The 14,063-nt window shown below is 43.8% G+C and overlaps 1 protein-coding gene across 6 annotated transcripts in view; it reads right to left on the bottom strand.

Moving 5' to 3' along the window:
• Positions 1–14,063, bottom strand: part of akap13 (A-kinase anchoring protein 13) — a 120,699-nt gene that overhangs the window by 14,529 nt on the left and 92,107 nt on the right. For 5 of the 6 annotated variants that reach the window (XM_072664245.1, XM_072664247.1, XM_072664246.1 and 2 more), the window contains 6 exons: positions 9,572–9,722; positions 3,990–4,057; positions 3,754–3,811; positions 1,943–2,096; positions 1,549–1,658; positions 83–229 (listed from right to left, as the gene is read on the bottom strand). In XM_072664245.1, the coding sequence (XP_072520346.1) occupies positions 83–229; positions 1,549–1,658; positions 1,943–2,096; positions 3,754–3,811; positions 3,990–4,057; positions 9,572–9,722 (688 nt within the window). The remainder of the gene's footprint in view (positions 1–82; positions 230–1,548; positions 1,659–1,942; positions 2,097–3,753; positions 3,812–3,989; positions 4,058–9,571; positions 9,723–14,063) is intronic. The other variant, XM_072664248.1, reaches the window with a different exon arrangement.

Below are 14,063 nucleotides of genomic sequence, written 5' to 3'. Positions count from 1 at the left end.
AGAAGAGATGGATGTATAGATTCTGGCTGGGGCCCGTGCCTCTCGTTTCGTTCTAGGAAAGCTTTCAGGTTCTCTTTCTCACCGTAGATGACGTCCTGCCTCTTGACCACGTCCTTCTTCAGCTGTTTTAGATACTTCTTGTCAACAGTTACACTCCAGGAATCGGCCTCCAAATCTTTCGCGTCTGCTTCAAAATCTCCCATCAGCTGACCATCCATCAGTTCTGCACCTGCAGGGGGCAGAGTGGAGCTGTGGTCAGAGATTACTGGTGCCTGGACACTTTATCAGAAACTGATCAGTGATTACTGGGGCTGATCAACTGTGCAGCAACAGACTGAACTCCAGTTGAGCTCTGTAACTAAACACCTGTATAGTGGAGCTACAAGGCAGTAGGGGTTTCTAATAAAGTGGCCAGTAAGTACCAGCATAATGTAGGTGTTTCTAATAAAGTGGCCAGTAAGTACCAGCATAATGTAGGTGTTTCTAATAAAGTGGCCAGTAAGTTCCAGCATAATGTAGGTGTTTCTAATAAAGTGGCCAGTAAGTTCCAGCATAATGTAGGTGTTTCTAATAAAGTGGCCTGTGAGTGGAGGCACAAGGCAGTAGGTGTTTCTAAAAAAGTGGCCAGTGAGTGGAGGCACAAAGCAGTAAGTGTTTCTAATAAAGTGGCCAGTGAGTGAAAGCACAAGGCAGTAGGGGTTTCTAATAAAGTGGCCAATGAGTGGAAGCACAAGGCAGTAGGGGTTCCTAATAAAGTGGCCAGTGAGTGAAAGCACAAGGCAGTAGGGGTTTCTAATAAAGTGGCCAATGAGTGGAAGCACAAGGCAGTAGGTGTTTCTAAAAAAGTGGCCAGGGAGTGGCGGCACAAAGCAGTAGGTGTTTCTAATAAAGTGGCCAGTGAGTGAAAGCACAAGGCAGTAGGGGTTTCTAATAAAGTGGCCAGTAAGTACCAGCATAATGTAGGTGTTTCTAATAAAGTGGCCAATGAGTGGAAGCACAAGGCAGTAGGTGTTTCTAATAAAGTGGCCAGTGAGTGGAAGCACAAAGTAGTAGGTGTTTCTAATAATGTGGCCAGTGAGTGGAGGCACAAGGCAGTAGGTGTTTCTAATAATGTGGCCAGTGAGTGGAGGCACAAAGCAGTAGGTGTTTCTAATAAAGTGGCCAGTGAGCGTACATGTGCATTAGCCACATTTTTATCAGGCCTTAAACCTGTTTTTAAATCAATAAAGATTTTCACAGGGTGGAAACCACCGAGATTCACAACGCTGTGACCCCTCATGACCAACTAGGAGGGACAAAGTCATGGAGTCCCTCATAAAATAAGTAAAAACACCATAAAAAACTCTGCGTGTGGACATTGCCCCGCATCAGAACAGCCCCCCCCCCACCCCCACCCCCCACCCAGCAGCTGCTTTCACTACAAAACACCACAGTTCCACCTGAAGAGTTTGAGAGTAATGCGGTCAGTGAGTCCTGTCCTGTGCCAAACTGCTCTCAGATCAGCATCAACTCCTCCATATTTCACCATCATTATAAAAGCCAGCTGACCTTCATCAGTGAGCGACTCTGTGGACTCGTTGACTTTGCAGACTTTGTGCAGGGAGTCCGTGGACTGAGAAAGAAACTTCAGACCCTTGAGAGGAGCATCATCCATTTGCCTGGAAGGACAAAGAACTTCTGTAAGGAACCCTCGGTCAGTTAGGGTCAGTTCATGCTGTTCTACTGGACTAATCACTGACAGTACATTTGAGTGACCTGCCAAAGCTTCAAAGTTGAAAATATTAAAGAACAGTAAAACATTAAGAAACAGCAGAGTCTGTAAACTAAGGACCAAAAAAAGGTTCTTCAAGGGCTCCCTGTAGAACCGTAAACACTCAAATGGTTCTTCTGCATGGTCTAAAGAACTGTATAATACAGTATGATATACTGCATTAGCATATACCCTGCAATGTTGCTGATGGAGATGCTCTTGGACAGCGGGCTGCTGTTGAAGGCCATGATGCCGGGACTTTTCCGCGACGGGGGGGCGGGAGGAGGAGGCATTTGGTCATCAGGAATCATGATGGTAGACCACGGACGCTCTCGCGCTGTTACAGCTTAACATAAAAACAACAAACAAAACCACTATAACAACAAAACCTCATGAATGCCAGTTTCCACTGTTTTCGATGATTGAATAATTAATTAATAATCATTGGTTCATAGGCGATACTGCATCATTTATAGTGGATACTGAATAATTCATAGTGAAAACTGAATAATTCATAGAGGATACTGAATAATTCATATTGGATACTGAATAATTCATATTGGATACTGAATAATTCATATTGGATCCTGAATAACTCATAGCGGATCCTGAATAACTCATAGCGGATCCTGAATAACTCATAGCGGATCCTGAATAACTCATAGCGGATCCTGAATAATTCATAGCAGATACTGAATAATTCATAGCAGATACTGAATAACTCATATTGGGTACTGAATAATTCATATTGGGTACTGAATAATTTATAGTGGATCCTGAGTAACTCATAGCGGACCCTGAATTATTCATATTGGATACTGAATAATTCATATTGGATACTGAATAATTTATAGTGGATCCTGAGTAACTCATAGCGGATCCTGAATAATTCATATTGGATACTGAATAACTCATAGCGGATTCTGAATAACTCATAGCGGACCCTGAATAATTCATATTGGATACTGAATAATTCATATTGGATACTGAATAATTTATAGTGGATCCTGAGTAACTCATAGCGGATTCTGAATAACTCATAGCGGACCCTGAATAATTCATATTGGATACTGAATAATTCATAGTGGATACTGAATAATTCATAGTGAAAACTGAATAATTCATAGAGGATACTGAATAATTCATATTGGATCCTGAATAATTCATATTGGATCCTGAATAATTCATATTGGATCCTGAATAATTCATATTGGATCCTGAATAACTCATAGCGGATCCTGAATAACTCATAGCGGATCCTGAATAACTCATAGCGGATCCTGAATAACTCATAGCAGATACTGAATAATTCATAGCAGATACTGAATAACTCATATTGGGTACTGAATAATTCATATTGGGTACTGAATAATTTATAGTGGATCCTGAGTAACTCATAGCGGACCCTGAATAATTCATATTGGATACTGAATAATTCATATTGGATACTGAATAATTCATATTGGATCCTGAGTAACTCATAGCGGATCCTGAATAATTCATATTGGATACTGAATAACTCATAGCGGATCCTGAATAATTCATAGCAGATACTGAATAATTCATATTGGATACTGAATAATTCATATTGGATACTGAATAATTTATAGTGGATCCTGAGTAACTCATAGCGGATTCTGAATAACTCATAGCGGACCCTGAATAATTCATATTGGATACTGAATAATTCATATTGGATACTGAATAATTTATAGCGGATCCTGAGTAACTCATAGCAGATCCTGAATAATTCATAGCAGATCCTGAATAATTCATAGCGGACCCTGAATAATTCATAGCGGATACTGAATAATTCATAGCGGATACTGAATAATTCATAGCAGATACTGAATAATTCATAGCAGATACTGAATAATTCATAGCAGATACTGAATAATCTATAGTGGATAGTGAATAGTAATGAGTAGTGATTTTAAAGTGAATTATTCAACATTATACTGGATCAAAATCAGAACAATGTAAACGTTAAAGCGGAAACCTACATTTACTTCTGAGGGAGACTCCGGGCGCTGAAGCTGAATCGGGAACAGTCTGCTGCTGCTAATGAGCAGAAAATACCAGTCAAGCATTCAGTTCAGTCCAACACCAGCATGAGCAATGAGTCTTAATTTAACACACACACACACACACACACAAACACACACACACACACACACACACACACACACACACACACACACACACACACACACACACACCAAACAGTGCATTAACTTGCCTTCATCTTGACCTTGGCACACACAGGCAGGCCCTCTCTGCAGCTCTTATGGACATGTGCACTGCAGTCTGAAAATACAGAAAGAACAGCCGTTAATAAACACACACACCTCAACTAATCACATCCCTGCTTCCCTCACCTCACACTGAATGTCTGCACTTACACTCCAACTAAAGCAGTCCAGTCATATGACCACAGGAAGTCTAAGCCTTTGTCCTCTGGATTTTAACAGCCCACACAATAAAACCAGCATAAAAACATCCCATAAAACTGCGCTGGTCTAAACCAGTGAAGCGCTGATCAGCGTGCTGCGCTCCTCACTTTCCAGTACTGTGTTTAATAGAACGTCTGTTGTTGATACAGTGTCACCAGGTAAAGAGCAATTCTGTGTTTACCTACAAATTTAACATGGAAACAGGTTCTAGATAAGCTTCCCCAGTCAGAGCTGTGGTTCTACAGTGGAGGTTCTAGATAAGCTCCCCCAGTCAGAGCTGGAGTTCTACAGTGGAGGTTCTAGATAAGCTCCCCCAGTCAGAGCTGGAGTTCTACAGTGGAGGTTCTAGATAAGCTCCCCCAGTCAGAGCTGGAGTTCTACAGTGGAGGTTCTAGATAAGCTCCCCCAGTCAGAGCTGGAGTTCTACAGTGGAGGTTCTAGATAAGCTCCCCCAGTCAGAGCTGGAGTTCTACAGTGGAGGTTCTAGATAAGCTCCCCCAGTCAGAGCTGGAGTTCTACAGTGGAGGTTCTAGATAAGCTCCCTCAGTCAGAGCTGGAGTTCTACAGTGGAGGTTCTAGATAAGCTCCCCCAGTCAGAGCTGGAGTTCTACAGTGGAGGTGAAGGGAAGCAGACGTCTGAAGCTCTAATAAAAGCTCCTCACAGAAAGTTCTTCACCTAATGGTGATGAAGACGCTGCCTGATGCCTGAGACACGGTTCTACCAGAGTTCTGAGAAGAGTTCAGCTCTAGAACCTGCTTTTAAAATCAGATCATTAAAATGGTGGAGGGATACATGCTGCAGGGTGTAGTGCTGCTACAGAAAGTAGTCCCTAAAGAGAACTGCATTAGTTCAGATTCTCTATTCACTATTTAACCTTCATCATCATCATCATCATCATCATCATCATTCCATATATAACTCGTGAAGCTTCACTGGTGGGTTTGGATAGGAAATAAATTATGGGCTATCTATTTTTTTCCATCTCATAATATGTTTATTAAATAAATCTTTGTTATGCTAAATTATGCTAATTACAATTAAAAATGCAGCTCCTCAGTGTACTTTAAGTACAATATTAGCAAATATTTCATTGCACTGTAAATGTATTATGATATTAATAAAATATTGGCATATATATTTGCAATCCAACTACAGGAAATTACTAATCTTATTATCAAAATACTAATTATTATCAAAATAATGCAGTAAATGAAAGAATTAAAGACATTTATTATGGTTATTAAACTTTTTTTTTATACTGCAGTGTATATCAGAAATATGTACAGTGTATAATAATACTATAATGTTTTGCCTATATGGTGTTCAGGCCATCCTCAGTTAACCTGCCTTATGCCACACCCGATACCGACCCAGCAGAGCCAGAGATCCAATCCACAGACAATACTGACAAAGCCCAGCTCAGAGAACCACATCACAAACATCCCAACACTCCACTCCTCCTCCACCCACACCCTGCCTCACCACACCACCAAAACAATGGACGCTTGTGGGGCCTCCTCTGTACACGGCTGCAGGGGGACGTCACCTAGGGGCGTGTAAGACGAGAGTGTGTGGTTTTGTGTGTGTGTGTGTGTGTGTGTGTGTGTGTGTGTGTGTGTGTGTACGTACACTGAAGAGCCGTATTATTAACCCACATTTCTCTGTTTATGATCTGAGGAGAGCAGCACTGGCGCCCAGGCGGTGGATTTACTGCTCAGGCTTTCAGTACTGGAGCAGAGGTCATCTCAGAGAAAGCTCTCGAGATCTCTAGAGGTTCCATTTAACACCTCACCTCGGTAATTCACCTTCCACCTTACCTGTCCACTGCTAACCAATCAGAGACAGTCAGGACTTTGAGAAACATTCGAGAGAAAGAGAAAGAAAGAGAGAAGAGAGAGAGAGAGAGAGAGAGAGAGAGAGAGAGAGAGAGAGAGAGAGAGAGCTATTGAAGATACAGACGGATGGAAAGACAGATTGTAAAGACTGAAAGGCAGCGCTGAGGCAGGATGTGTGTGTGTGTGTGTGTGTATTTCCATGCTGCTCCAGCTGTGTGTGGTGTGTGTATGTGTGTGTGTGTGTGTGTGTGTGTGTGTGTGTGTGTGTGTGGGTGAGTGATGCAATGCTGTGCAACACTGCATGAGTGAACACACAGCTGCTGGTCAATCTGTCAGACGTGTCGTGTCTAAATACAGAGAATTTTCAAAAGTTGGTGGAATTTCCCTGAACTTTAAAGGAGAAGTTCTAATCAACAAGACTGATCGCTGTCCGTAGTTTCAGTCCATCAGTGAAGACGGGTCTGCTATCTGACATGAGCTTCTTTAGTTTACAACAGAAGATGCTAGGCTAGCGTCGCTGGACTTAGACTGTCACCAATTTACTCATTTCTGGAAACGCCCCCAAACCCGTTCCTCTCATAGAACTCCTCCAGATCTGTTTACAACATTACCCTAGCAACTAAAGCGTGTTATTATTAAGAATAAAAACATAATAATATAACGTAAATACATATAAACCAAACAGCCATAACATTACAACCATCTACCTAATCATGTCTAGGCCCTCCTTGTGCCGCCAAAACAGCTCAGACTCAATAAGGCATGGCAAGACCTCTGAAGGTCTCCTGTCGTATCTGGACTCATTCAGTCCTGTAAACTGTGAAGTGGGCGGAGCCTCTTTGAGCATCAATGAATAAGCCTGAGGTGCCCTTTCTGGTTCACCGGTTGTCCTTCCTTGGAGCACTTTTGGTAGATACTGACCACTGCATACCAGGAGGAACACCCTACAAGACCTGCTTGCTGATGTTCTGAAGATGTTCTGATGACCCAGTCGTCTATCTAGAACATCACAGTCTGGTTCTTGTCAAAGTGTCTCAGATTCTTACGCTTGTCAATTTTTCCTGCTTCATCACCTTCAGCACCTTCAACAACTGACTGTTCACTCGCTGCCTAATATGTAGATCCACTCCTCGACAGACAGGAGACACTGGACCCAGATCATCAGGGTTCTTCAGTTCAGCTGGAGGTGGGTTAATGTTACATGCATTTTATTGGCTTGTACTTCTTCTTTTGTACTTTCCATGTCAAGAATCTGATCTGATCCCTAAAATAAAGCTGAATCTGCTGCTTAAACAGCTGCACTAGTGCAGAGCTTCTGCTCAACAGCTCAGTCTACTCACGTCCTTTTAAAAGCCTTTATTTTAAGCTGAGGATGAATCTCGTACTGAGCCCACGTCCGGTTCAGTGTTTCACTCTGAGCACTCTGCTGATATAGAGAGAGCGAGAGAGTGCGCGAGAGAGAGCGCAAGAGAGAGCGCAAGAGAGAGCGCGAGAGAGAGCGCGAGAGAGAGCGCGAGAGAGAGCGCAAGAGAGAGAAAGAGAGAGAAAGAGAGAGAGAGCGAGAGAGAGAGCGAGAGAGATCTCAGACTAGGTTAAAGAGGTGTCTGCAGTATTGACATCGCCTCGGAAACACATGACAACACAACAAAATAGGGAAGTTCCACAAAAAGCCACAGACAGAAGCAGCAGCAGCAGCAGCTCTGCAGGACAGGCGAGGCTGGGTGTTCTGAGAGCCGCTGAGGTGGGAACCTATGAAACCTCCAGTCCTGTTCTGATCCGGAAAACTGGTGCTGGTGGAGCCAATCAGGGATTAGTACCAGCAGATCCCAACCAAACTGACCAAAGAAAACACTGTTCACTGTCTCACTGCCATATATTATATATATATATATATATATATATATATATATATATATATATATATATATACACATACACACACACGCACACACACACACACACACACACACACAACCACACTATACTGTAGACGCCCCTTCTAATGAACTCATTCAGCTACTTTAAGATGTACCCTTTGCTGACACAGATGTGCAAATGCACACACACAGCTTGTCTAGTCCCTGTAGAGAAGAGATACTGCCAATAGAATAGGACCCTCTGGAGCAGATCAACATCATGACCCTATTGGCACCATGCTGCCTAATAATGCCAGGCGTGGGCTAGAGGGGTATAAAGCCCCCCAGCATTGAGCTGTGGAGCAGTGGAAGAACTGTGTTCTCCGGAATGATTGTGGCAGAATGCAATCAAATCCTCACAGCAATGCTCCTCCAGAATCTAGTAGAAAGTCTTCTTCTCTGGACAGTAGAGACAGTTACCCCAACAGAAGCAGGATCAGCTCTTGTAACATTCTTGATTTCAGAAGAAATAAGCAGGCGTCCCAATACTTGTGAATGTCCAATATAGTGTATCTTTGCAGGTTTTAAACTACCACCCCAACCCAGGACCAGCTCACAGAACCTCCAGCTAGTATAAAGAACACCACCACCACCAGCAAAGCCCTACAACGTCAGAGAGGAAGCAGAGCTATGTACTGGATGAAGAGTCTGGACCTGTGAGAAGAAGCTCCTCGCACTCCTCTCCGAATCCAAACATCCTTGAAGTAACCCTGATTTCCAGGAGCTGTTCATTCGATCTGCTCTGTTAAAAAGCGCCGTGCTTCTTTGTTTACACAACACCCGCGCTCAGTCGCTCGTCCTGCTGAACGGAAACCTCAGAGTGTAACCATGGTAACGGGCACGTCGATGACCTTGCCATAAGGGGTGTAATTCCCATGCACACGAAGTTACGATGAAATTGCCGGGACTGTCCTGGAGCTGAGGATTCACTACTGAGTAAGACCGGAACATACACTATATGGACAAAAGTATTGGGACGCTGGCTTATTCACTTCACAGTTTCTTCCTTCTGAAATCAAGGGTATTAAAAAGAGCTGATTCTGCTTTTGTTGGAGTAACTGTCTCAAAGAAGAATTCTTTCTACTAGATTTTGGAGGAACATTGCTGTGAGGGTTTGATTGCATTTGCAATTGCAGTTTGCAGGAGTTTTTTTTTTTTTCATGATTTGGAAGGGAAGGAGCTGTTAGAGGTTCATGCTGCTCTAAAGCGCAAACCCAATACGGTTTCCAGTTCTAAATGATATCAAACTCACAGGTTTAATTCCTAAGAGCCCCTAAACCAGCAAAACATCTGAATATCATGATGGATCTCTGACCCCAGATTCAGCTGATCAGCCAAGACATGTTTGGTGTCTGACGTTTGCTTCCCAAACACCCAAACACAACCCAACCCAATCAGCACAAATCCATCTGCAAAAACCACACAGGAAACAACAACTCTGCATAATTAAACCAGCGCTCTTGATAACCAGCGCCACGGCGGTCCTCAGCTCAGCCGCAGACCCCAACTCTCAACAGAGGAAGAGGAGGAGATGTCTTTTTGTGCAGAGGCAGAGAGAAAGAGAGATCAAAAGAGAGATAGAAAGATGGCGAGGAGAGACGGGGGTGTTTTCGTACTTGCGCACTGCAGGGCGTCTTTAGTGTTGATGGCTTTGCCGCACTGAAGGCAGGGGCTAGGTGGCGCTGTGGAGACAGAGCTAAACAGATGCCCACTAGAGCTCCTCTTCTCTTTCTCCTTTCCATCCTTGTTCTTGTCTCGGTCCTTCTCCTGCATGGAAAAACACACAACGTCAACATGGTCATTTTCATCCCCCTCCCTTACGTGTGATTGGTGACCAGCTTACGGACGTCCCAGCTTCTGCTACTGCACTCTCTGGGTTTGGACAGTTCTGCACATCAGAACTGCTGTCAAAAGGGAACCAAGAAAGGAGGATGGATCATTCTAACCCTTAAAAGAATGCAGAATTCCCCAAGAGGTCTGGGGATCCAAATCCACACCAGCATCTGAAGACCAGGTTCTAAGGGTCCACAGCTTGTGATGGGAACACCAGCATCAGAATCCACACCAACATCCGAAGATAAAGCAAGGTTGTCAGTGAGGACCACCCATACCATCTAAAAGCTCTTTACAAATGTGAGAACTATATTATAACACCAAGAGGTCTGGGGATCCCAATCCACACCAACATCCGAAGACCAGGCAAGGTGTCAATGAGGACCACCTAAACCATCTAAAAGGCTCTATAAAATAAATAATAAATATAATAAATAATAAAATATATAAAAAATGGAGGAACTCTGACACCAGGAGGTCTACTGGACCCAAATGAACACCAGCATCTGAAGACCAGGTTCTAAGGGTCCACAGCTTGTGTGATGGGAACACCAGCATCAAAATCCAGGCCAGCATCCAAAGATAAAGCCACAGTGTCAGTGAGGACCACCTAAATCATCTAAAAGCTCTTTTGAAAAATGGAGGAACTATGACAATAGGAGGTCCAGCGGACCCAAATCCACACCAGCATCCAAAAACAAAGGCAAGGTGCCAGTGAGGGCCACATAAACCATCTGCAGCTCCTGGAAAACTGGAGGAACTCTCATATCAAGAGGTCTGGGGACCCCAATCCACACCAGCATCTGAAGACCAGGTTCTAAGTGTCCACTGCTTGTGTGATGGGAACACCAGCATCAGAATCCAGGCCAGCATCAGAAGATAAAGCCACAGTGTCAGTGAGGACCACCTCAATCATCTAAAAGCTCTTTGAAAACTGGAAGACCTCTGACACTAGAAGGTCTAGGGGACCCAACATCAGATGGCCAGGTCTTAGATGACCAGAGTGACACCTACATTCTATCTTAAAGCTGGTGAAAGTGACCATCTGTGAAGAGCAGCCACTGGCCGTGTTCTAAAACTTCTGACCAAACTGACCTGACTTTGCATGATGTAGGACGTGATCCAGCCCAGTCTAACACCTCCATCCAGTCTAACGCCACAGAGCTGGTGGTGTTTCTGTGGCGAGACGTTGAGAAATTGTTCGGCCCTCGCGCCAAACAGAGTCAGCTCAGCCAGAATTACACAACTGTGTTTAGTCTGGGCTCTCGCAGCTCCCCCACAGGCGCGTACACAGAGGGAGGACTCCCAGCACAGAGTGACAGGTGCTCAGCCAACAGGAACAGCATTCAGAGGAACACTAGCAGTGGGAGGCAGAAGTCCGAGACGGCTGTAACGTCTGTACACCCACTCAGGCTTTACACCAGAGGCTAAAATCAGACAGACCCAGGAAACACGACCAGACACAACTCCAGACTGTGTCCATCGGATTGTCTGCAGACTCCGTTATTAGCCTCCTTTCACCCTGTTCTTCAATGCTCAGGACCCTACAGGATCACAGAGCGGGTAGGTGTTATCTGGGTGGAGGTTCATTCATGTTGGATGATGTTTTAATGGACACAGTGATGGAGAACCATGACTTTTTTCACAATATATCATAAAAAACCATCATAAAACTGATGTGTGTGCACAAAACCAATCACTTTTAAGAGTTCCAACTACTGGCTGGCTGTGTAAACACCCCCACACACACACTCACACACGTAAAACAGCACCATCAGCAAATTCACAGCATCTAAAAACAGGCCGATTACCAAACATGCGCGACTGCAGGCGTGTACAGCACTTCCCATAACTGTCAAAGCCAACATTTCATCAGCACTCATCAGCACCCAGCCGCATCCTCACAGCACACAGGAAGTCACACACTGATAACGAAGCAGTTCTGAACGCTAACGAGATTAAAAGGCCCATAGCCCACATAACTCTCATGCATCTCATCTAGGCTGCGCACTGCAAAGCATCCATCAACCAGGGCTGAAAGGAACAGCGGCTGATCTCTAACTGTTCTGGGATCCTCTTAAACCCCTTCCCAGACCCCCCTGCAACAGCTCCACCCTTCTTTCTGAAGGCCTCAGAGAGCTCTGTGGATCTGGCCATGGTGATCTTCTTCACCCCTCACTTCAACCATCAACCAAGAGCAGACCAGACTAAACGTCTGAGGTTTAAATAAGACTCCAGACTCCTCCAGAATAATCCTCTCCAACCATGTTCTGATCATCTGCAGCTGATGTTTTCTGTACATTTCTATTAAATTCCATTTTAGAATAAATTATGTTTAAGACGCTTCTTCAGTGGTGGGAGTTTAGGCAGATTACCTCCATAGTTGGAGAAGAGCATGCAGCAGATGCTCTTCTCCAGAGCGACTTACAGAAGAGCTGCACTGTCGCTCAGAAAATACCCTGAACTAGTTTGTAGAGACTAGAATCCAGAAGATCCTCTAATCTTAGACTCCACTAAATACAGAAGTCAGTCTGGGTTTGAAGACCGCAAGCGACTCTGCTGTTCAGACACCCAGGGGAAGATCAAACGTCTAGATGTTAATATGCAAATATGATTTATTTTTTTCATCATTTTTCAGAAGCTGATGATACTTCTGGTAATTCTTCTGCACAGCACGCAGTTTCACTCTGGTAGAGACGACGCAGCCATTAGCGTACAGTACTTTCAGCGTAAGGCTGGGGGCGATATGGTAAAAATACTGTATCACGATATTTAAAGACTTTTTTTTTGCGATACACGATATTTATCACGATACATGTGATCATCACAGACTAAACATTCCTATAAACTACAGTTCAGATCCTCCCCTGTACTCAATACAGTGATTTCTACTCAACATCTGCTGCTCTTCATCTAAAATCTATCACAATACCATAAAGTTTCGTCATATCGTCCAGCTCTAGCTTTAAAACTTGCCAATCAGTCGACTTGCCCAAGAGTGTGACCACACAGCACAGAGTGTGTTAACGCATGTATCGTATGTGTGTGTATGACCCACCTCTCCTGCCGTGCCCCCCTTTGGCAGTTTCAGTGAGCGACCCTGCGGTAGAAACCTCCGACACAGCGTGGTCATCCCAAACGCGGCCAGCCGGCCACAACGCCGGCCATGAGGTTTAAAAAAAAAAAAAGCTCCTGATCAGCACTGTTCACACTCTCCGACAGTCTCACACACTCTCACACTGCTGTTCCCATGACGGAGAGTCGCCCAGGCAGCTAGAGGAAGTGTGTTACAGTGCGTGCAGGGGTGGTTGCTTTCTTACACACTCGCACACCCCCACACCCCTCTCTCGCTCTCGCTCTCTCCCTTTCATCTTAAAGGAAAACAACTGTAGTGGATCTGACGCGTTTGAAGCTTCTATAGGTTACACTGGAGCTACGAGGCTAATGTTGCTAACAAGTAATGAAATCTTATGTACACCAATTAGCACGGTGCTAACGGCACCGCTACACCACATGCATATACAGTAATCTCTAACAGACTGGCTTATGCGGTTGCTGTAACAATGACTGTATGACTCACCATATGCAAAACGGGTTAAATCCTGCAGCAGCATCTGGATACCTTGTTTACAAAACGATTTTAGGGGTTTGTACAGTTCTGTTATTGCTATGACATGTAACAATATTTTAATGTATATTTCTAGTATATCATCTAGATCATAAACTAACAAAAACATTTGTCCATTTACTTTTGGCCATTGGTGTTTGTATAATACTGTATTACATGTAATGCAGGCAGAAGTTATATAAAGCACATACTTTAACCAAGTAAATTCACTGCATTTCTGTTCTTTTGTGACTGTGGTAATTAACTTGATATATCTACACTAAAAGGACAAAAGTATTAGGACACCTGCTCATTCAGTGTTCCTTCTGAAATCAAGGGTATTAAAGAGTTTCTCCTGCTTTTGTTGGAGTAACTGTCTCTACTGTCCAGAGAAGAAGACTTTCTACTAGATTTTTGCATTGCTGTGAGGATTTGATTGCATTCAGAGATAAGAGTGTTAGTGAGATCAGGATGTTGGATGGATGGATGGTTACCACCCCACCTGCATTTGGAACCTATGTAAAATCTCTGTAAATCGGATCCAGATGAGTTTAGACTCAATTTCTACTCTTTAGAAATGCTTATGTATCTCCATTAACAGATCACGCATCACCAATATCGAGGTCAGCTCAGAATTTCCATGTCGGCACCCTCCTAAAAAACCTAGT

Source organism: Salminus brasiliensis, chromosome 19 (assembly GCF_030463535.1).
Source record: "Salminus brasiliensis chromosome 19, fSalBra1.hap2, whole genome shotgun sequence".
NCBI classification, from domain to species: domain Eukaryota; kingdom Metazoa; phylum Chordata; class Actinopteri; order Characiformes; family Bryconidae; genus Salminus; species Salminus brasiliensis.
The sequence above is the reverse complement of the archived record's forward strand: the minus strand, read 5'-3'. Positions and strand labels throughout refer to the sequence as shown.